Source organism: Peromyscus eremicus, chromosome 16_21, assembly GCF_949786415.1.
Source record: "Peromyscus eremicus chromosome 16_21, PerEre_H2_v1, whole genome shotgun sequence".
Classification (NCBI taxonomy): Eukaryota; Metazoa; Chordata; class Mammalia; order Rodentia; family Cricetidae; genus Peromyscus; species Peromyscus eremicus.
The window spans coordinates 35,955,015-35,979,112 of NC_081432.1; the positions used below are offsets into that span (position 1 = coordinate 35,955,015).

At 43.2% G+C, this 24,098-nt stretch overlaps 3 protein-coding genes across 7 annotated transcripts in view; 2 read left to right on the top strand and 1 right to left on the bottom strand.

Annotated features, from left to right (window-relative positions):
- Window positions 1–6,588, top strand: part of Mgat4a (alpha-1,3-mannosyl-glycoprotein 4-beta-N-acetylglucosaminyltransferase A) — a 99,968-nt gene extending 93,380 nt beyond the window's left edge. Inside the window, exons 14-15 of the mRNA XM_059281526.1 lie at window positions 4,050–4,162; window positions 4,301–6,588. Of these exons, the coding sequence (XP_059137509.1) occupies window positions 4,050–4,162; window positions 4,301–4,327 (140 nt within the window). The 3' untranslated portion in view covers window positions 4,328–6,588. The remainder of the gene's footprint in view (window positions 1–4,049; window positions 4,163–4,300) is intronic.
- Window positions 6,589–9,022: 2,434 nt separating this feature from the next.
- On the bottom strand, window positions 9,023–18,941 carry Unc50 (unc-50 inner nuclear membrane RNA binding protein). 5 transcript variants are annotated; one of them, XM_059244076.1, is made up of 7 exons: window positions 18,678–18,940; window positions 17,374–17,657; window positions 16,211–16,331; window positions 12,232–12,371; window positions 12,053–12,154; window positions 10,438–10,607; window positions 9,023–9,798 (listed from the first exon to the last, which is right to left on the bottom strand). In XM_059244076.1, the coding sequence occupies exons 2-6, from the start codon at window positions 17,651–17,653 to the stop codon at window positions 10,471–10,473; spliced, it is 780 nt and encodes a 259-aa protein (XP_059100059.1). In that variant the 5' UTR covers window positions 17,654–17,657; window positions 18,678–18,940; the 3' UTR covers window positions 9,023–9,798; window positions 10,438–10,470. The 5 variants fall into 5 exon arrangements, with proteins under 5 accessions (XP_059100059.1, XP_059100061.1, XP_059100058.1 ...); XM_059244078.1 differs by lacking the exon at window positions 9,023–9,798 and having other exon boundaries at window positions 10,288–10,607; window positions 17,374–17,653; window positions 18,678–18,941; XM_059244075.1 differs by lacking the exon at window positions 9,023–9,798 and having other exon boundaries at window positions 10,288–10,607; window positions 18,678–18,939.
- On the top strand, window positions 18,856–24,077 carry LOC131893936 (cytochrome c oxidase assembly factor 5). The gene is made up of 3 exons (XM_059244080.1): window positions 18,856–19,099; window positions 20,610–20,693; window positions 23,532–24,077. Exons 1-3 carry the CDS (start codon window positions 19,001–19,003, stop codon window positions 23,571–23,573), a joined length of 225 nt encoding a protein of 74 aa, XP_059100063.1. The 5' UTR covers window positions 18,856–19,000; the 3' UTR covers window positions 23,574–24,077.
- The last annotated feature ends 21 nt before the right edge of the window (window positions 24,078–24,098 follow it).

Below are 24,098 nucleotides of genomic sequence, written 5' to 3' on the forward strand. Positions count from 1 at the left end.
GATAGTAGGTGTTATAGTCATAAAGTTCTTGTTGATGGCTGACTGGGTAAAGGAGTCACAGCCAAAGCCTATTGTGAAAATCAGAACTCTCTTAAGCTAATACAATATCTAATCTTGTTTCTTTAGGAAAATAAACAGCAGATAGTATAATCAGCTTCTTTAAAGGACACGTACAGAGAGGGAGAGGGGATACACCTCCCAGGGCAGAAGTACCATGGCAACAGAGGTTTAGAAATGCTTCACTGTGAATAAAGAATTGCTGTATTTCAAAATCAATCGAACTGTGTGAGAGGCTTCTTCCTCTAACTGGAAGTGATTCATCTCCAGTGTAATAATGTGGCAGAAAGTGAATATCAAAGCAAAATAAATATGTAAATAACTTCCAACTGGTGAGTATGCGCCACTGAAATCATATGTGTGTGGCCCTGCAGCATAGCCCAGTTGGTAAGGGCGCTTGCCACCAAGCCTGATGACTTACGTTCAATCCTCTGGACCCACATGGTGGAAGGAGAGAACCAGCTCCTGAAAGTTGTCCTCATGCACATACTGTGGTATGCACACCCCCATACAAACGCAAACACAAGTGTATCTTTTAAAATATTACATGTTTGTCGATTCATACTGGTGCTTGGTATTACCTGGGCTGTGTCAAGGGATGTCTCGAGGACACAGTCCAGAAAACATCTGTCACCAGTAGGTCAGCAATGACAGACATTTGCAGTGAGTTCCGATGACAGGGAAAAACCAACTCTGAACCTCTCATTTAAGTTGAGTGTTGTCCAGGAGTAAGGAACTGCATTCATCTCCTCGGCATGCCTGTACTCCAGAACACGTAGGTGTGTGGAATTGCATCCATACAGATGAGGCAGAGACCTCTTCGGTTTAGCATCCTCACCTGTCCTGTGGCCCACAAAGAATGCCCTTCATTGAGAAGTTTGCTGACCTCTGGCTTGGAGAACTTTGCCCTAGAAAGGTTTTTTTTTTTTCTTCCTTTTCTTTTTTCTCTTCTTCCTTCCTTCCTTCTTTCCTTCCTTCCTTCCTTCCTTCCTTCCTTCCTTTCTTTCTTTCTTTCTTTCTCTCTCTCTTTCTTTTCTCTCTCTCTCTCTCTCTCTCTCTCTCTCTCTCTCTCTCTCTCGTCATTTTTCTTAAACCATTTTTATTTTATTTTAAGAAGGACATTATTCTTACAACAAGAAAAGATGGATATGGGACACATTGCCATTTTGTGGAAGGTCTTGCTTCTTTCTGTAGAGGGCCTTTTCTGCTTGTCTTCTGTCTTTAAGTTAGTATCTATCATTATAGAAGATGATGAGTCTCTTGTTTTTAATTACTCTTGGATATTATTAAAGGACCAGCCTTAATAATATACTTCCCGGGGGCTCAGAAGAGAAACTACAAATGGCGAGAACTATTTTTGGGAAATAGAATCTTAGCACACCGAGCTCTTTAGTCCATTTGCTTTTTTCCTCTGGGATAAAATTCTGTCTACACAGCTACAGTTCTGTACTCAAGCCTAGTTCCTTTCTCGCCTGATTTGTCTCTACCTTTATCTGTTGTCCCCTCTAAGTTCTATCTCAATTCTCTCATCTTAGTTCTGCCTCATCTAGGTCCTTCTCATCTCATTCTTACCCATCTAGTACTTTCCCGTCTGTCTCTTCCTCATCTTCCATCCTGACCTCCAGTTCTCTAGTCAAAAATCCTTTCCAGCCAAAATCCTCAATATCCTCTCTTCGTTCTCCTTATACCACAGTTCTCCTTAGTCTCTGAGGTATTCAGTTATAAACCCAAGCCATGGCAATCCTCTGGCAGAGCAAGGTCACCAGGCTTGAATTCTTACGGGGTCATAAAGGCTGGTAAGAATTTTCCTCAGGCAGTGGCTGACAGGCTTTCTTTTACAACCCAAATGAGTGCTAATGATCGGTTAGTCAAGAAGGGAATTTATATGCTCAATCTACAATCTTAGAAGTGGTTAGGTAAGAAATTAGGAGTCTGTTAATAAGGCTGTAAGGAAGGAGGATCTCACTGTAAATTTCACAAGAAATAAAGCTAGCCTCCTGACCTAGGAGACAGGTGTTGTTTCGTTTGGCCTTGGATGCTTGATAGGTATTTTAGATAAATACACTGTTAGGAGTTCTTGGAAGCATGCATAGCATTACAAGAAAGTCAGATAAATACACTGTTAGGAGTTCTTGGAAGCATGCATTGCATTACAAGAAAGTCACTGTAGGAACAGCTAATATATACACAAAAGCTAAAACATCACCAAGATTTCTTAAGCCATGGCTTGGCCTTTGAATAGGTCCTTTGCTTGTCTAAGTAGTAGCTTTTTTGATAGTAGCTGAATTCCACTATGTTTTCCTGCGGCTTGCAGCAGATGACACATATTTATGTTTGTGTGCTCGCACACATGCACCAGAGTGAGTGAGTGTAGGTGGAGCTCGGAGGGAATCTCGCAAAAGCCAGTTCTCTCCATCATGTGAGTTTGGGGGCTTGAACTAAGTTTAATTAGGGTTAGTGACAAGTGCCTTCATCCTCTGAGTGAGGTGTCACTGGCCCAAATAACGGGCGTTGTTATGTTTGACATGTCCTTTGATTTTATTGACTGTCTTTTCTGCCTTCCACTGGTCCGGTTGCTCTTCCCGAATAGAGCCCTTTCTAGATTTGTGTCACATTTTAAATCTAGATCCTGTATATGAAAGAAGAATGCAGTGTCTGTCTTTGGGCATCTCTGTTGCATATTTAGATTCCTTTGGGTATGTGCCCAGGAGGCTTATGTAGTAATTCTGCTCTTCTCTGGAGAATTCTGCTTCTCTAGTTGCACCTACCTAGATTCCCCACCAATATTTAGGGCTCCCTTCTCCCCAGCATCCTGTTTAGAATTGTTTTCTTAATGATGGCCATTTTGACTGGGGTGAGATAGACTTTCAGTGTTGTTCAAATTTTTTCTTTTAAAGAATTTTGTTTTTGTTGTTTTTTGTATTTGATTTTTGAGACAGGGTAGCCCTGGCTGTCCTGGAACTTGCTCTGTAGACCAGGCTGGCCTCAAATTCAGAGACCCGCCTGCCTCTGCATGCTGGGATTAAAAGCATGTGCTACCACCGCCTGGTGGCTCTTTTAAAGATTTGTTTCCTTTTGTATGTATCTTTTGTATGTATATGAGTGTTGCTTTCATATATGTATATACACCATGCGTGTTGTATGTGGTGCCCATAGAAGTCAGAAGAGGGCATCGGGTCCCCTGGGACTAGAATTATGGATGTTTGTGAGTTACCATGTGAGTGCTGGGACTTGAACCTAGGTACTCTGCTAGAGTCATCTCTTGGGCCCTTTATTATAGTTTTGATTTACGTCTTCCTGGTGGCTAAGGAATATTGAGTTGAACATTTTTCTGTGTATTTATTGGTCAGTTATTGAACATTAACTCTGTTTAACTTACTTGCCATTAATTGGATTATTTGATTTTTGGTGATTATTGTTTTTGTTTTCTGTATATATTCTGGATAGTAACAACCTGTTAGATGAATTAGTCTTTCATCTTAATTGTTGTTGTATATGGGAATTGTATAGAGCAGCAACACATCTAAGTTTCTTCTCAGTGGAGCCTTGGAACGATACACATGGACAGACCCTGCCCAAGGCCCAAAGCCCCTGAGTATCTGAAATGGTGAAGCTCCTTATGACCAACTTAACCTTTGGGGCAGTCAGCTGATTGCTGTTACAAAATGGATTGGATCAGGTTTGAGTAGAGTGCCAACTTGCTGACATCCTGTAGGTTATATACTGTTGATGTAAAAACATATGTCTTCACCATGCCTCTTCGTTCATAGTGGGCAGAAGTGTACCCCCGCTTTACACAGGTTGCCTTGAAGGTCTTTAAGAGCACATCAGTTCACGGAACTTCAAAAGCTGAATAAAACCAGACCAATGGGCTTAAACTCATTTCTTTCCTGTCTAAAGATATCTACTAGAAACGTTTCGCCTTCGGTGGTGCTTTATGATCATGTCAGACTCTCCAACAAGTCTTTAACAATTACTTTCTGTTTGTGAAGGAAAATTTGAGTATGGTGTTGCAGAGGGAATCGTGGACCCTAGTCTAAACCCAATTTCAGCCTTTCGACTTTCGGTTATTCAGAATTCTGCTGTTTGGGCCATTCTTAATGAGGTAAGCAGATATACAGTCTGGGCAGCCACGCAGCTCTGCCTTTTTTTTTTTTTAATTGCATTTTGATTTTGCAAATGAAGCCTTCTGGGAATTGTGAATTAGCTGCTTTATCAAATCTTTCATTATTTTGTATTTCAGATTCATATCAAAAAAGTCACCAATTGATCTTCTAAGAAACCAACACATCCTTTCCTGTGACTGTCGATTAAAGATAGTTAGCACGGCCTTTTCTGTTGGGACTTGAACACTACCTCTCGGGAAGCTACTGTAGATAAGATGATTGTCATTTCCACTCAGACAGGGACTCTTCCCATGGATAACTGCATTCATTGGAAACTAAGCTGTCCTCCAATTTGAACTTGACACAAACGTTTTACAATTCTGACAGCCTGTTAATATGACTGGGACTATTTTGGTATTATACTAATACATAAGAGTTGTACATATTGTTACATTCCTTAAAATTTGAGAAAACTAATGTTAAATACATTTTGTGAAGGGGGTACTTTTGAAGTTCATTTATTTTACTATTATAGACCCTCTTTTATAGATGATCAGGGATTATATATATATGAATATAAATATAAATATATAAATACACATAAAGATGTTATGGAGTTAATTTATTAGAAACACAGTAAGAAGTACATATTTTTGTGCAGTAAATTTTTGAATCAATACCTTTTTTTGAAGAAGCAGTTCCCTGGCTTTTTTAAGTTCTTTCTATATATTTTTTTTTTTTTTTGGAGATGCAGACATTACAGATCAATGCCATTTTTTCCAGTTCACTGCCATTCCAGATTGGTTCTAGATGGGTTTCTTAACTTGAAGTACTTTTATAATCACAGCAATTCTGAACAAACTATTTTCAGAGGCATTTGTCATTCCTTAAAGCCAAGATTTTCAAAGACCAGTGTCCTCTTGAGGGTTCTTTTACTGTACTGTGTATGGTGTGTAGCCACAGAAACCAGTGTGATCCCCAGTGTCCAGGTGGGAGGTCCCTGTCTGAGTCTCCACACACAGAATCCTTCAGGTTTCCTCTGGTGTGGGTGATGAGACTCCTTTCCTTTTTAACCTGTCTTTAACCAGTAGTTAGACACCTTGTCTCTTTTGTCCTTTTATACCCACCCGTGTTAGGTTTTGGAGTTCAGACATTGTTTTCTAGGTAATGCTGTTGTGTGAATCATAATGGGTATAATTTTAAAACCAAAACTGTACTGTGGGGCTCTGGTGAAAGGTAATTGTAGCACTTGTATGTTTCCATGGAATGATTTGCTCTACTGTATCATGAACTTGGAAGTAAATGCTGTGTCCACAGAGTGCTTATGCCTCCTTACCCTGCAGTCCCACACAGGACCAGCTTGTGAAAGTGCTTTACAGTTAGGACGGCTGAGCCAGTCTACTCTGGTGATCCAGGGGCTGCAGATGTCCAGCAGATATGGTAGAGGCCTGGAGCTGTGGGAGGTCCTAGCTGGTGGCCTCCAGCCTGGAGCTTTCTTAGTTGCCTAGTGGATGGGACACATAGCACTAAACAGCTCTTTTGCATGCCGTGTTCTGACTGGGAAAATATAGATTTTAAATACTACTGTGCTCTGTGTCAAAGCCCAGCTGAAGTTTTTCTTGGGGTTTTGTAAATTTCCCTCTCATTTCCTTCAACTTTTTATTTTCTTCTCTGATTTCTTAAGCCCGTTTCCTAAGACGCAAGCAAATCCCTTTGCAAAGAGGAATACCTTTTCATTATAAAATTTGAGCATTATCTTCACACACTAAATGACCGCTAAAGCAGCAGCGTCACAGATGCTGAGACCATGCAGATGGGCACCGGGGCTCCCTGAGGGCTCTGGTTGAAAATCTAGCGGGAGACTAATGCAGCCCCTGCCACCATGGCCCCTACATGGCTCTCTGTGCACATCTTCTCTCAAACTCCACTCGTCCCTCTTGCTGCTAGGGACCTTTGTAGCCAAGTCTTTTCCTTCATTCAGGGAATCTCTCGCTTTTCTCCATGAGCTTGTTCCCAGTGCCTAGAACGTGTCTGGGCCTTGGCAGGCTCTCTTGGCATCTGGGTGGGTCATTTCTCTCTTCGCTATGTTTGCCTGCTGCCATCCTTGCCATGCATGGGCACACACACACACACACACACACACACACACACACACACACACACACACCCCAGTGTCTAGTTTTCCTTTGTGGTGTGTGTTCTCGGACACACTCCGTGCTCTGGAGGCCAGCTCTCCTGTCTTCCACCACAGCAGGTGCTCATCTGACCCTCAGTGTTCGTCGCTCCCTCCTTTGTGCCCAGGACAGCACTAGATAATCGCAGCAGATGTGCTTTCCCCAAGCCGGAAGTTTTAGTGGGAGCCCTGGAGGTTGGTGAGAGCGAAGCTCAGAGGAGAGGAAGCCAGAGTGCCTGGAAATGCAAGGTGTACACACGATACCTCAGAGGCCACCAACCCACTTTCCCCTGAATAGTGAACAGAACAAGTGCCAAACGCAGTACTAATTCTATCTATAAAATAGGTCGTGGTTGGCATCTGGTATGTATTTCAGATAAATTAGACTCTAGAGTAGTGCTGGCCTCTACAGAAGGCACTAAGCACATGGCAGCTGTTGAAGTTGAGTTCTGTGCCCACAAGCTCAGTGGCCACATGTGGCCAGCAGCCACCATATTGTATCTGAGAAATATGGGACAGTGTCATCACGGTGGGAGGTTCTGCCAGCCACTGTGGTGTCGAGTGTAAATATGAACATTCTAGAAAGGAGGAGTAATGCATCCTGCTGCTGTGATTGAAAGTAGACCTGTGGATTCATCATAGTCCAGGTAAAGGTGTGTATTTTGGTGAGAAGGCCAAGATTGCCTGGCACGGTGTTACCATTTTTCCCAGCATGCATTGTATCAGTGTCCTCAAGAGATATGTTTGGTTAAAAAGCATGAGAAAGAGCGAATGCAGATGGGTAATTTAGCTTGTAGTCTAGGGTGTGTGTGTGTGTGTGTGTGTGTGTGTGTGTATGCGTATGCATCCATTAGGGTGTGTTTGAACAAAGGTTCTCAGTGGTTTTTGAAATTTCAAAAAGCTGTCAGGAAAGTGGTAGACTAGAGTTCTTTTTAGTCTTTCATACTCATGAAAAATAAAGTTCTCAACAGTGCTATCCCTCAAAAAGTGTGGCTATGTGGAAAGAGTATGTTCAGAAGGTCATCCCAGTTAATAGTGTGTATTTGTGGTATGCAGGATTCTAAGAATGACCCCTCCCATGACCTTGTAGAATATCCTCCCCTCCTCAGTGTAGCAAGAGCTGCGACCATGATCCAGGGTCATGTCTTGTTACTTAGCAAAAGGGAGTTTATCTGGGGGGGACCGATCCAATCTCGTGAGCCATGTCAGGCTAGTAGAAGTGAGAGAGAGAGAGCAGTAACAGAACTCTGAAACACCATTGCATGGAAGGGGCCCCCTGAAGGACTGCAGGGGGCCTGCCTTAATGATTGGAAGCTTGTTCCCAGCTCAGGAAGTAGGAGCTGCAGTTCTTTTTCCACAGACACTTACCCCAGGCTTGGAAATGGACATCTTCAGGTGAGAGGCCAGCCTGGCAAGCACCTTTACTGCAGCTTTGTAAGACAGCCCGGGTAAAGCCTTGCACAACAGTGAGATAATAAAGGGTGGTGCTCTAAGTGGCTAGATGTGTGGTGTTTTGTAACAAGCAACAGAAAAGGAATTTAAGACAGTTCTGAGAAGTCTTCATATTTGATTGCCTGCAGTAGGTTACTTTTTTTTTTAAAGACAGGTCTCACCTTGCACCCCAGGCTGGCTCCCAGTTCTGCCTCTCAAGTGCTGATGTGCATCACCATGCCCTACTTGTTGATATTCTTTGATAGACATACAGAATAAACTCATTGCTAGCAAGTCTCATTCCTGGGTCTCAGCTGGAATGTTCTGTGTCAGAGACCCCCATCTCCACTACAGGTTAGATTTGTATCTGTGTTTTGTGAGACAGCTGCCGGGATGAGACTGTGGGTGTGGGAGCATCTTTTTCTCCTAGATGAGGTTAAAGTACACGGACTCAAGGGCCTGTCAGAAGTACTTGAAAGAGTGATGAACCTTGGTATTTTAGATCAGATTGAAAAGAAGAAAATCCCTGCCTTTATGTTCACTCCCAGGCATGTCCAGCCTTCTGACACCACAGCATGGCACTGTCATCTACAGAGTTCACACTCGACAACACCACCGTCCAGTTACACAAACAGAAAAGGAAAATGTTACAAAGCTTTGAGTTTACAATTTTGTATTGTGCCATTCATTGCTGTCCTGGGCCATGGGCTGAACATACCTGCTAGAGCTTAGGCTCTGATAAGTAATTTTTAACAAATCACTTAGTTCAGTAGCTAGCTAGCACAGCGTAGACCCTGGATGTAACAACCAAGGCTTTGTATTTAGATGCTTTCCAAAATACTTCCGATTCCAAGCCATTCATTGCTAGCGAAGTTTATTATTATTTGGTTCACTCATTTGTGCTTATTATTTTTTTTTACCATACTGCTGTAGCCTTGAAGGAAAATGAACAGAACTGAAGGAGTTGAAGGTTAAACTGTCAGGTCTCACAGCCTTGTGTTGTCATCTTCATATGGTAAGGGATCTTAAGTCCCAGCTCAGTCCTTTCCTAGAAAAGGACATTCCCAAGCTATGTAACAACACTTATAGCCTGTAAAATTTAAACTTTGATAGTTGTTAGGATTTAAATGATTAATCTTAACAGATATATGCTATGCTAAATATGCTCAATTAATGCATGTGAGCATACAATGCTAAAAAGATGACCAGTCTTTTACAAAGACCAAAAAAAAAAAAAAACCCTACAAAGAAGCCAAACCAAGGATTTTGTTTCCCGTGCCCCTGTACCATCACTAGCTAAATGAAGCCTTGTTTCTGAAATGTTCCCTTTCTGAGTTTTTGCACTACCTAAAAAAGCTCCTGTGAAAACAAGCAGGCAGGCAGGAACACATTGCAGGCAGCATGTGACCCTGTGTGTCCAGTGTCAGACAGTAACCTGAGTTTGAGGGAGGGGGAAGCATGTGTGTAGGGAGCCACGCCCACTGTGAGCATGGTGGAATATGCAGTGGGGCTCCAGCTGCTTTCAACGAACAGCTGGTTCGTTGTAGGGACAGCTAAACACTTGTGGATGCTAAGGAGGCCACTTCCTATGGCTGCTGCTAGTACAGTTGAACTAGTAATTAGCACTTGGTCCCAGAATGAAAGCGTGGGGGTCCGTAGCATTTCATTCTTTATTGGAAATGCTGTGTTTGCTCCAGCTTGGTGTAAAACCTGAAGCTGCAGGGTCTGAGCTATACAAAAGGCTGCTGGGACAGTACTGTCCAGAGTGCTGGCAGCAGATTCCTCTTAGTGTAGAGTCCACTAAGCCTCACCGTCATGTTTCCCCCAGTGGAGTGGAAAATCTGCTCAGCTGGAGCACTTCCTCCAGAAGGCTGTCTTTGCATGGGGGGTGTTTCTTGGAGCAGCCCAAGGAACCTCTTTGCTAGGCTGTACCAGGTTTTCTTTTCCTCCTCCTTCAATGTATTGTACATACTTTGCTCACAGTGTCTTCATGGGTTGAACAGTTCATAGCTGCAGTAATATTTGAGGTACCTGTTGGATTTTTAAAGGCAGATTATTTATTTTCAAGTTTGCTATTAATGTTCTGTTGAAACCCAATAATGTCCTGTTGACTGTGCCTTTCATAATGGTCTCTGTGCTATAACTGTCCATGTGTATTTGAAATAAAGAAGTTTGAAAAGCCATGTTGAATCAAGATTCCTTCTAATAAAAATGGCTCAAACTGAATAAATGTACAGTTTTTTTTTTTAGCGCTATTACTAGGGTGTTTACTTAATCTGTTTTTCAACTAGTTGCTGGTTCCTCTTGAATCTTTAAAAGAGAAACATGGCACCCTGCTAAGACAGTGGCTGTCATCTCTACAGGTATTCACGGCCATATACACACAGGGAGCGGGCTGAATAAGCGTATAAAGGTGAGTCTGTACATCTTGCCAACAAGATAGTGTGTGACATCTACCCCTTACTGTGCCCTTGATATTTTATATGTAGCGTCAGGTTAAGTAATTAAACAATTACATGCTTTAGTTTAAAAATATTTATTAGAAATGTACATTTCATTAGTTTTAAGGAATGGTCTAGACAATAATGTTAGTATCACCTCAAATTTGTAAACTTGGTATCTACAAAGATAATTTACAGGCTTTACAAGAACTTGTCCCTTCCCCAACACCTGACAGTTGAGCTCCACTGCTGTGGTCATTTTTCATTTCACTCTGTACTTGTAGAAGGAACACAGCATGTGGGTAAAGTTCCAGCCCAGGGCCAGCGACAGTCCATACAGCACAACCAGAGGTGCGAATGGGTAGAGCAGGACTACTGTGTTTTTCAAAAACGGCAGTGCTGGAAGAGAAGGACAGGAGTGACATGAACATGCTGAAAGAGGGCGCTCCACACATGGGCAGAGGAGGGACACATTTGCGTAGGACCATGATGCTGCTCGCAGAACTACAGATACATCTCATTTAGGGTTGCTGGGAAACTGAGCAGAGGGATGAACGCAACTGTCAGTGGTTCTCAACCTTCCTAATGCTACGGCCTGTTAACACAGTTCCTCACGTTGTGACTCTCAACCATAAAACTATTCCGTTGCTGTTTCATAACTAATTTTGCTACTGTTATGAGTCATAAATATCTGATATGCAGGATGTCTGATGAGACCTCCAAAGGGGTCATAACCCATGAGAACTGCTGATCTAGACAGATACCCTAGGAGTCTTAGTATGCGAGGTAATGGATCTCATTATGGCATTTTATACACTCACTGACACCACATGGGACCAAATCACTTTGAGGCACTGGAGTGTCTCCACTGCAAATGCAACACAACTCCAACGGAGGTAGGTCTAATCGATAACTCCACCTTTGGGGAAGAGCTAAAGCACTAAACACGAAGTTAAAGATTCATTATGTATACAGTGTTCTGCCTGCATGCCAGAAGAGGACACCAGATTATCTCATTATAGATAGCTGAGTCACCATGCGCTTGCTGGGAATTGAACTCTGTTCCCCACATACACTTCTTAGACACACTACTCAGCAGTTGTTAGGCACTAAGAGAACCAGTGCCTCAGTGCCATGAATTACAACACTGTCAGGATAATGTGAAAATTTCCTAGAAAAACCCTAATCCCCCAGAAAAGGCAAGTGGAAGATGAAGTGATCCCTGGGAAACTGGTCATGGGGTGAGGAACAGTCAGAGGTAAGAGCTGTTTCTATTTACAGTAAGGTCCCAGTCATCCAAAGCAGCAAAGAAGAGCTGACTGAACAAACCATACTGTGGATGGTTCTGAGAGATCAATCTTCAGATCTCTAGACTTCAGCAATGGGGATTCTGGGGTTGAACATAGGACCTTGCACACAGTAGGCAGGTTTTCTACTGAACTCCACACACTCCCAGCCTAAGAGGATTCATTCACATTAGAAAAAATAACAGATTTATAAATAAGTTTGCAAATATGGCCTGGGATCAGCAGACCCTAGGATCATCTACAGAACCAAAGAAAGGTTTTTAACCATGAGCCCATGCCTTTTCCTCTCTAGCCCATGGTTAATAACACAGAGCCTGAATCCACACAAGGAAAGAGAATAGTCAGGGACTTCGGCCTGTAACTCGGAAATAGTGAGTTAGCATGGCTCCTTTAAGGTTATAACAAATGTTACATGCCACTCTACTTGTGGTAGTGATCATATGGAGTGAACCATAATGTCTGTCAATGCCTTGTAAATCCACTGCTAATGTCTATTCCCTTCCCTGTTATATTCTTAAACCACCAAAAGAAACTTACCACTGTATCCCAAGAAGGTTACATAGATGTAATAGCCAACCGCAATCAACCATAAGGTATTTCCAACTAAATATCCAATAAATGTATCTGTGAGGATAACATCTGCCAGAAAAAAATGCATATAGTGAGTCTCTTCACACAATAAGAACCTTGAGAACATCTGAGAAACAAATACTTACGGTTGATGAAAAAGAGCTGGATAAAATGCAAAATGACCAGGAGCGGGTAAAATGCATTCAGATGTACATCAAAGGCGTACCCCCACTCCACATCATAGTCTCTGCTCTGGCGTTTCACTAGATACTTGTTGGAGATGAACCTGGAGAGCAAAATGAGAACTCCTCACACTATGTACTCATTCTCTCAGTACCAACCACCTTCGGGGTGCCACACGTTACCAAAGTTCTATAGACGGAACAATGAAACAGGCCGATGTCTCCGCCTTCCCGTTAGTGGGAGAAGCCTGACATGGTGCTATGGAGAACGGCAGAGGTGCAAACCTGAGATGCGAGTTTTAAATCTCAACATTTAGGTGAAGAACAAGGCACTGCTGATGCCAGTCACAGCTGAAGGCCTGTGTGTGCCTGGAAGAAGGAAGGAATAGAGCAGGTAGCTAATGAAAGGAAATGCAGAGGAAATAGCTCTTCGGGTGCCTGTGGCTACTTTGTGACTTTTCAATCTTTTACTCATGGTAAAAGAAGCCAGGGTCAAGATGCAAGAAATGTTTTGATGGTCTCCTTGGTGGCCAATCAGAGAGCAGAGTCAACAGACAAAAGGAGAAGACCATAGCCTGTCACTAGCATCACATAACAGTGGAGGTGATGTTGAAGGTGAAGCCAACAGTCTTGCCCTGAACAAGGAGGAAGACAGCAATACTATCAGCCAAGGACAGGCTAGTGGCACCAAAAGTGGTTCTGAGAAGGAAGGAGAGGGCAAGATTTGGGTTTGGGATTAGCTATGACAAATGTGCTTAATTACCAACATGGATTAAGTTGTATACAAAGCCTATAGTTGAAAGGAAAGGTCTAAGGTAGTGTGTAGATGATATTGAAAGCCATGGGCCTAAATGACATCACCAAAATGATGACATCATCCAAAACAACCAGCTAAACAAAAAACCCAGTAAATACTCATGGTCAAGGCTCGTATCAACTGCCTTTACCATTAAAAGTGAGGGAAATTGGAGGAAACAAGGGAAAAGGGCTGGCTAGTGGTGCACCCAGACAGAACAGTGTGTATGCATGCTGCTATCGCTGGTCTACAACTTGACCTACCAGAAAATTATCGTGTCCAGATCCTCAACGAAAAGGACCTTTGTTCTATAAACATCTGTGAAAATGTCCTTTTTATGTTAATGGATTTTAAACACGATTTTTTATTATTATAACGTTTATTTATGGAGGGGAGGTGTCATAGCATGAAGTCTGAGAACAACTCTGTGGAGTTAGTTCTAACATGTGAATCCTAGGGATTAAACTGGGCAAGTGCCTTTTCCTGTTGAGTCGATGTCACTGTATTTTAATTCAATTTAATGTCTTACATATTGAATACAGAAAACAGGTCGGGTTGTGGTGGTGAACGCTTGTAATTCCAGCATGCAGGTGGTGAAGGCATGACAATTTTTAGTTTAAAGCCAGCTTGGGCTACATGGTAAGTTCTAGACTAGCCTGGACTATAGTGTGAGTCCCTAACTTAAACAGCACAACAAGAGAAACACACTAAATCAAGAAAGCATGGCAGAATATAATAAACAGCCTATACTTAGTTACCAAAAAGTCAAACCAATAGTGCTTCACTTGGACAAACTAACTCACCAAACACTGTTTAGGCAAGAATATGTCCCATTCAGTTTCACAAAGTCAGTGAAACAAACAAGGAAAGGAAAGATCAACACAACAACAACAAAGACACCTGCCCTCAGAGTAACAGGAAATGGAATCATGGACACCAGATGCTAAGAAAGTAGGGGTGACTGAGGTCGGACTGTGGCTATCAAAATAGAAGCAAGGCGTTCTAATGCTCACAGCACAGTGGTGCTGGACATTTTATAAGAGCTAGGACTTCAAAGGTTCCCAACACCAATAAGTTGTAAATGTGTGGGGTGAAACTAATGACCTTGATGTGATCATTATATATATAAATCAAATTATCACACGGAACTTCATAAATTATAAAATTTAAAAATAGTTATGACTGATAAAGGAATTGTAGGTAGTATGCAGCTCACTCCCCAGAAGTTCTTTTGTGTAATCACTACCCTCTGCTGCACCTCCATGCACCCCTTAAATAGGACAGAAACTCCTTCCTAGAGAGCGTCAAGGCAGTTAACTGGCTGCTCTCTCCCACCTCCAAGATGGCCACATCTCAGGCCAGACTTCTGTCTGTAGGTTTCCAGTCCTCTCTCTGCTTTCGTGTTCCCTGCCACCTTCTCCAGTGAACTTCCCCCAGCCCCCTGACTCAGCAGGGCCAGCGCAGAGTGCTTCACTGGCATTTACCACACAGTCTCCGAAGCCCTAACTTCCTAGCCATCACATCCTGTTAGCACAGGAAGCTCTAAATCTTCTCTCCTCCTCCTCCTCCCCCCACATCATTTGTTCTGGGCATCCCCTTCTCTCACTTGAGCCGGCTTCTCTACTTCACTGCCATGTTGGAGACTTTTTCAACAGTGTGAACAGATTTTCTCCATTCTCAGCTTCCTAGCTCTCCATTTCTCTTCTACCCTCCAACCCACACTTGCAGTCATGAACATAAGAACCCAATTTTTTTTTTTCTGAATTCCATCAAGGCTATTTTGTAAGTCTCATTTCCTCATAGCCATTTAGTGTCACCTGTCCCCAGACCTACCATGATGCTGCACATAACCATGCCTCTGCACTTGCACATCCTGGAACCAGGAATCAAGGGTCTCGTATCTCCCCTAAAACACAGCCTTGTGTTGGTTCCTATGACACCTTTGCAATGTGTTTTGGGGGGATGCCATTGTTTCTACTTCCAGCTCCTCACAGGTTTATGACACCTGTGTTCTCACATACAACGCAGTGAGTCCTTTTCTACATGATCAAACTATGGGAGAGACATAAACCAAAGGTAGTAACCTCCAGGTTGCCTTGTGCCCATCCAGAATCACTGTACTCATAGCAGAACACTTGCAAGAAACTGTTCTTGGAAGCTTTACATATTTCCTCTGCAAGTTGCTTGACAATGAGTATCTGATTTACATCAGCAGTATTCATCTTAGGCCAGGTCTTAGAAGTTTAGATTAATGATACATAATAGCATTCATTATCCAGTAACCATAAAACCAACAGTTACAAAGGAAAATAAAAGGTTGGTCTCAGAGGTTACAGCCTTGGCATTTTGTTTAAAATAGTAATAGCTACCATATACTGAACACTCATCTAGGTATCAAGGGCCTATCATCCCAACTACCCCTAACAACCTCTAGTGAAACAACTCCAACTTATAAAGGAGACTAAAAAATGACTGATAGCATGTGGACCTCCACCTGCGAGTAAAATAGTCCATCAAATTTTCTCTGCTTCCTCCTCAATCTTCACTCTCTACGAAGTCCACTTATTACATCCACTACCTTTTACCCTGGAAGCCAACCACACAGGAGCATTCTCTGTGAGAGAAGTGAGAAGCTGAACACCACACTACGGTTGCTCAATTAACTCCAGACAGAAAGAAGTAGGCTGAGGGCCTTTGAAGACCTCTGGATGGGCTTTCTTCTCATCAGGAAGGAGCTACATTAAAAATAAAACCCTTTTCAAACACAAATGACTTAATGGCAGAGTAAAAGTCCAAAGGATAACCTTCCAGACATAAATGGGTCTAAACACTGGCAAAGCACTTATACAGCTGGAAGTGGTCTCCACTGGCACATGCAGAAAACAGCTAACCAGACAGAAGCAGAATCGTACATGATCATCTTGAAAACTTAGGATTTAACCGGATGTAACCATTCTGGGCTTTGCTACAGTGACAATAAGCACCCATTAAAGTATTTTCTGATCTAGTATAAACACAAGAGGCCAAGTTACAATAATCTTGGCAGCCAATCTGACTACTCTATTTGAATTTCCATTAGCTACTGTACCACTGAAGTAAACAAACAGAGGCCCAGCAGTATACAAAAAACCAAGTTATGGTACTTACCACATTAAAGTTGATATCAGAAGGCCAACACCTACACAATCTATGAATACAACCCACAGGAGCAGCTTTATTGTCTCAAAAAATCCCATGTCAAGCACAAAACCAAATCCTATGGTGGACACTGAAATAAAGAGTTACAAGATTCACTGTTAGGCTCTAGGATATAAGACACAGTCCCTGGCATCCATATGACAAAGTGTAGTGGTGGTATGTGGACAATGAAATAAAACCCTCAATATGTGTTATATGAAATGATATAGAAATAAATGCCACCTCTGAATGCAAGTAGAAGAACAGGACTCCTGTGCTGTTTACCATGACAAACTGGGTATTCAGAATAGCACCTGTGCAGAAGGCACTCCACTTATTTTTAAACCCAGTTAAACGTGAAAAGCACTTCCATACTTCCATACCCTAGAGTTGACTGGGATGCTTCCTTGATGTACAGGAGAACTTGAAGGTGGTTTTTCAAGTACAAATCAGTACCTTCAGTACTCTTACTCTGAAAGCTTGGGGTGTAGCTCTGTGTAGCATTTGACTAGCATGTTTAAGTCCCTGGTTTCTATCCCTAGACCTACCAACACCCTGCCTCTCCTCCTGCCAACAAAATAAAACAAAACAACCACTACATTCTTCCAGCCTCACAGATTTGTCCCATTATGAAATGTAATTTCCCATTCTAACATTTCTTTGCACACATTTCAGTATAGGTTCACATTAGGTTTTTTTTGTTTGTTTGTTTTTTTGTTTTTTGTTTTTTTTAAGTCAGCGAATGTGGTGGCATATGCTTGTTAATGCCAGCACTCAAGAGTATGAGTTAAGAGGATCTTGAGTTCAAGGCCAGCCTGGCCCACACATCTAGAACCTGTCTCAAAAAAAAAAAACCAAAACCCAAAAACTCTGGAGTAAATCCTGTCCCCTACTTTTCAATGTCCCAATATAGGAGTTAACTCTGGCTTGTGGGTTACAGCCTGAACCAGGAAGAACATTACTTTTTTCTTTTCTTTTCTTTAGGTTTTTGGGATGGGGGAGTGGAGAGACAACTTCAAATACCCTCAAATTCTAACCCATAGACGCTATCACAAAAGACACTCTAAATAAGTTTCTTCTGAAATACCCATTTGCTTCTCAACTACACTGCTTGTAAACTAACACACACTTACCACAGAGCCAGACACTTAAGAGGACCAAGAAAGCAGGGTCATCTCTGGCCCACTGATCCTTTGTTTGCTTCCGATAATGGAAGTTTCTATAAACCCTCTGTGGGGAAGTGAATAGGTAGAGCATCTGCCATGCGGCAAACTCAAAGTCCATCTGCCGAAATCGAAAAAGCCTTCGGAGGTACTTGTAGCGTTTTGCTCCAGCTGTGTGTCTCGCTGCATCCCTGGAATTCAAGACTCCATTCCCTTGCATTGAGGAACCCACTGAAGTACTTGGTAGCATCTTCCTGGATGGAATAAAAACATTCCTCTTAGATGTAATCTTAAGAACTGTGTGGCTGAACTGAACTGTCTTCAGAGTGCATTTTCTCCTGCTACCTTCAGGAAGGATTGGGGGCCAGAAGCAATGGATTGGCTCGGGGGCTTCTTTAGGGGCTGGCAAGTGTTAACTGCACTTCCATCAAGGGCAGTACCATGCTCTTCTGCACCACCTGAAACCATTCATCTCGAGTCCACAGTTTTCCACCCTTCACCTCAGTCAAGCCTTTGACAGCTGTGTTAGCTAATGAGGAAAAAGCACAAGGAGGATGAAGTGACCTCCTCATGGACACAGAACAAAGACTGGAACTCTGACTCAGAATTTCATGTTTTTAATGGCCAAGATTGAATACAAAACAGCAACCACAAAAAACTTGCAATGTTACTGAAAAAGTAAAACACACAGCTTATTCGTACAAGCCCATCAGCGACAGCCAGCAAGCTTCTGGTTATTCAGAATGTGATATAAAAAAGAAGCAAATTCCAGTTCTTTGTGGTTTTACTCCCAGAATAGCTGGGTAGAATGGATAACAGCGTGCAGGGTCCGGTCAAACCAGTCCGAAGCTAAATGAGCACTGGTCACCGCCCCACCCTCCGCTCAGCCTCCCTGTCCACAGGTGCCAGCACACCTCGGCGCCCCGCCCCGTCCCGCCAGCAGCTCTCCATTACCCTAAGCCTGCGGGTCCGCTGTCAACTAAAAACAGACGGCCCCGTGACATCTGAGCTAAGAACAAGCAACGTAAGGGCTTCAGGGTATGTGTCTCCCGTGTAAAATTCCAGACCTGCTTAGAATAAAAAAAAAAAAAAGTCCTATTTCTGCAATTCCAACGTAAATGGGCGTCTTTGGTATTACCCACCGCGGGCCTAGGGCTTGAGCAGCCGGCAGCCAGCTTGTCCTTAACCCGGCCGCTGAGACGCCAGGTCACGAGCTGTCCGTGGAAACGGCCGTCAGCACGAATGGCACCCCGCTCCCACAACGCAGGCCTCACCTGAAGGCCCGTGCTGCCTCGCCCTGGGCCCAGGATTACTGCCACCTTCGCCCGGCAGCCGAGCCCAGGCGCCGCTGGGGCTACTTCCCCGACCGCTACGTAGCCCGCATTTGCGGCGCCCCGTATTTACGTCACAACCACACACTTCCGCCGCGCATGCGCACACCCTCAAGACTCGGGAAGTCTTTATGGTGGGCCTGCCGGAAGTCGTTGAGGCCTTCTCTTGCCCTCGAGCCTGTCCGTGGGCGTGGCTCCCGCCCGCCCGGGCGCTCCCCGGTGACCGAAGACGGTGATCCGGGGTTGTGAGGCCGGCGGGCGCAGTCATGCCCCGGTATTATGAGGACAAGCCGGAGGGCGGCGCGTGCGCGGGCGTGAAGGAGGACCTGGGCGCGTGTCTGCTGCAGTCGGCCTGTGTGCTCCAGGTAGCGCGTCCGGGGCAAGAGCGTCGCGAAGACCCGCTGCCGGCCTGTCGGCCCGTCAGGGCGGTCAGGTCGGGGGTGGGGGTGGGGGTAGGGTGGAGGTCGCAGCATTAGCTCCGGACTTCGGACAGATCTCTTGAGCTCTCAGCCCCAGTTCCCTCTGGTGTTTAATGGGAGATAACTAACGCATCACCCCATCTCGGGTTTTTGTAAACATTAAAGCCAGCTCAGTTCAAGAAGTGATTCCCGAGTGCTGGCACTCTGCTCAGTTTTGGGCACTAGCCACCAGAGACTCCCACTCCAAGGGAAGCTGTTGAGGTCTGTATCTGCTCCGTGTGGCTACTTGGATCTGTGGTGGAGATTTTTAGTTCCTTGGCTTCTAGAATATGGAAGTTAATGTGATCTTATGGTGTGCCATAGTTTGTCCTTGCCGATCTTTAGCCCGTCTTAAACCTACACTATTGCATTCTGGGAGGAATTCAACATAAGCCTGGGAGATGCCATGGGAGACAGTCGAGGAACTATGGGGATTCAGAAAAACTCAGGGTAGTAAGTATGAACCCGGATGATAAGAATGTAAGGTCCAGTGGGGGCTAGTGAGGAGAAGGGGGTGTGGGGTGGGGGGAAGGTTCGGAACCAACTTAGAGATAGACTTCTTAAGGTTTTATTACTCCTGGGAAGCCAGAAAAGTTGGAACAGCCAGAGGGAACTCACCAGGGTTTTCCTGTGTGTCTTCATCGACAGAACACTTAATAGATCTTGACCTCAGAAGAGCAAGCTCTCTTGCCCGCTGACTCAATCTCTCTAGCCCCTCCACCTTGTTATTTGAGATAAGGTGTGTCACTGAACCCGACTGGCTAGACTACCACATCTGCTTGTCTCCACGACGCAGTTCTGGGATAATGGGCACCTGCCACCATATGGGCCTAGCTTTTTATGTGAGTGCTGAACTGCAGACCTCATACACAGCAAGCAGTTGATTCACTTAGCTATTTCTCCAGCCCCTCTAACATTTATGTACTGTTTAGTACAGTACTGAAAGGGTCTCATTTTAAGGCATCCAATTCATAGTTCTCATCCACAGGAAGGCTTATATAAACATTAATGATGTGTTCTAAAAGTCTCAGACTCTGGGGGCTGGAAAGACAGATGGCTCAGTGGTTAAGAGCACTTTTTGCTCCTACAGAGGACCGGGGTTTGGTTCCTAGCACCCATATGTTGGTGCATAATCACATAAAACTCCAGTTCCATGGGATCTGGTACCCTCTTCTGACCTCCATGGTTCCAGGTCTGCATGTGGTGCCCATTTGGACATGCAGGCAAACACTTATACACATAAAATTTAAAAACTGAGACTCAGTACCCAATTATTTAATAATCTTTACATTTGTTTTTCTTCATCAAGGTTATTAAAAAGAAATTAAATATTTTTAAGAGCTTCTTTCAGAAGAATAGTTGTCTTGTGCTTTGTGGGACAATTTCCCAGATACTCATATTGGTTTGTGTGTCACAGGAAGGAAAATCCCCACGGCAGTGTTTGAAGGAAGGATACTGCAGAGCTTTGCAGTATTCGTTTTTTGAGTGTAAAAGATCAATGGTAAGTGATTAACAATTTTGGAAAGCTTTTTATTAACTATATATAGAATTAAATGTGAATGTTTTAATAATCGTAAATTAGCTGTAGTGATGTGGTTTGGATAATAGTGTTTGGAATCCAGTGATAAATGTGAGTCCATTCACAAAAGCCCCTGGTCCAATCTATTTGGTGTTATGTATGCGTCTTGTACCTTTATAGACATTTCTTTTAGGTTAGGAAAATTTTCTTCTATGGTTTTGTTGACTATATTTTCTTGGCCTTTGAGCTGGGTTTCTTCTCCTTCCTCTATTCCTATTATTCCTAGGTTTGGTCTTTTCACAGTGTCCAGATTTCCTGGATGTTTTATGTCAGGAATTTTTTAGATTTAACATTTTCTTTAACTGATGTATCCATTTCTTTTTTTGTAGCTTCAATGCCAGAGACTCTCTCTTCTGTCTCTGGTATTCTGTTGGTGAAGCTTGCCTCTATAGTTCTATTCAAATTCCCAAATTTTTCGTTTCCAGAATTGCCTCAGTTTGTGTTTTCTTTATTGTTTCTATTTGCATTTTTAGGTCTTGAACAGTTTTATTCATTTCCTTCAACTGTTTGTATTTTCTTTAAAGAATGTATTCATTTCCTCCAATTATTTGTTTGTGTTTTCCTAGATTTCTTTAAGGGATTTATTCATTTCCTCTTTAAGGACATCTGTCATCTTCCTTTTTTTTTTTTTTTTTTTTTGGTATTAGTGCTCTGTCTGCATGTGTGCCTGTATGACAGAAGAGGGCATCAGATCCCATTACAGATGGTTGCATTGCTGGGAATTGAACTCAGGACCTCTGGAAGAGCAGCCAGTGCTCTTAACTGCTGAGCCACCTCTTCAGGCTCTGTCATCTTCGTAGAGTTGGTGTTAAGGTCTTTTCCCTGTGCTTCAGCTATGCTGGAATATTTAGGGTCTGCTGTGCTAGGATAGCTGGGCTCTAGGGGAGACATATTGCCCTGGCTGTTTTGTGTTCTTACGCTGGTGTCTAGCCATCTGGATTTGGGATGATTATAGGTCTAGGTGCTGAGTTCTGGGTCTACCTTTGTCAGGTGGGTGTTTTGTTCCTTGGATTCTCTGGATTTTCGGAGAGTGTGATAGCTGTATGTTGCCTGTTTTACTGCTCTGCTCAGCTGTTGTGTTCACAGGGAAGGCCTGCTGGTGTTGGAGGCTGGGATGCAGCAACATGTGAGGAGTGGGAGGTTAGGAGGGGATGGTCTGTGGGATCCACAGATGTGGGGGCAGGTGCATCACTAGGGATGAGGTTGAGGAGTTATATCTAGGGGAACAGAAAGAGCTGAGAAGGTCTGTGGGCAGCCTACTGGATTTCTGACAGGCATGGCCTCTTCTGAGTAATTTTAATAGTTTTGAATTTTTATGTTGGTTGTTTTGTTTTGCGAGACAAGGTTTCTCTGTGTCACAGCCCTGGTTGTCCTGGAACTCACTTTGTAGACCAGGCTGGCCTCACAGAGATCTGCCTGCCTCTGCCTCCAAGTGCTGGGATTAAAAGTGTGCACCACCACACCTAGCTATAATTTTGAATTTAAAATGTCAGTGACTTGATGGATGACAGTAAAAGGCAGACCTTCTCTCATGTTTGTACCTGGAGCAGACAGTGGTTTTCATACTGTTCCTCCAAGACTGTGACTATGAGTCTTCCAAAGTACATCATGTCACACTTAGCTGATGGAGTGTCTCTATTTGGGCATGAGAGAAGCTGGGAACATGCATTTAAGTCATGTGGTTAATTCTTACTGTTTCAGAGCATGAGTCTCAAGGTCAGTAAGATGGGTTGGTTGAACCATTCCAGTGTTGTCAAACCATATTTGATTTGTTTTTGGAAAATAGAGCTCTCAATCAGGCTGAGTGGTGCAGGACTGTGATACTAGCTATTGGAAGAGATTGAGGTAGGAGGAGTAAGTTTAAGGCCTTGTTGGGCTATAGAGTGAATTCAGGGCCAGCCTGGAGAGCTTAGTGAGACCCTGTCTCAAAAAGTATATAAAAAGAGGGCTGGAGATGTAGCTCAGTCGTAGAGTGCTGGCCTAGCATGTGTGAGGCCTTGACTTCAATGCATAGTACAGAAAAATATATAATTTATATATTTAAAAAAGGCTCTCAGCTGCTTCATGCTGTGCTCAAATAAATGGCTATCTGTTCTGCTGTTGGACTCACTGATAGGGCCTATCTCAAATAATTCCTTCCTGTGGAATTCTGAACAGCTATATTGACTTTGAAATTCTGCCTTACACTGACTTCAGACCCTTTTCTCCCTGTGACCTTAGGAAGTGGCTCCATTAATAGGCTTAAGTCAAAGAACTTGGGGTCAGTCTAGGAGGAAGGAACTCAAGGATTTTTAATACCATGATCCTGTGTCATTAATGTTTCCAGTTGCTATTTAAAAATTTCAAGTACATTTGAGTTTACAAAGGTAGGCTTGGTAGAACATTCATTGGGTATAGTTAAAACAAAAAGGTAAATGAAGTTTCAATTTTACAGGAGCAAGTCTTTGTTGGCCCGTAGGAGGAACTGTGGGTTCTTTTGTTTGTAATGCCCCTTCCATTAATTTTCTCCCTGGCTTTGCACTTTGTCTTTTGTTAGTACAAGGTCTTACTAGGTAGCCCAGCTAGCCTTGAGCTCTCAGGTTTTCTGCCTTGGCCACCCGAATGCTGGCTATAGGCATCAACCGCATGCTCAGTCACATTTTTGATTTTTCTGGAAGCTAGTTCGCTTCTTTCATAAAGTTACTGACATCTCTTACCAGAATTGTGTTTGATTAAATTATTATTCCAGATGTGATTGAACGTATGTATGCTTGTTTTCAGTTGGATACCAGATCAAGATTCAGAGGAAGAAAAGGATATTGATAACATGTTAAAAGCAAGATGAAAATCACCCTGGATTTTCTCTGGTCCTTGATGGAAAAGAGCCAAAAGGAAGCAGAGTAGCTGCTGCATCTGCTTGACATCTGGACCAGGTTTTCCCTCCAGAGAACACTAGAGAAAATGGACAAATGCTGTTTCTGAATGATTCTGTCATGTGAAGTCATTTATAGAAGATACATTTGATTGAACAAGTATGGGCTAAGAATTTAATGTTATGGGAATTGCCTAATGGAAAGATTATGTTCAAGGATGACTCTCCATCAGATTACACAGTGTGTGCATCCAGGAGGCCATAATGTGACTAACACAATTAGTAACACAGAACCTGTTGTTTGTTTCTTGGTTTCAATTTAATCCAGCCCTCTCCTTGTAGTGGAATAATTAATGTCAGCCAAAGTCCACATCCTCAAGATCTGTGTGGCCCAAAACAGAGTGTGGGCCCACAGATCACACCCTACTAAAGCACTATAGTTTTTTTCTGGGTCATGCTCCTGTTCCAACCTTTGT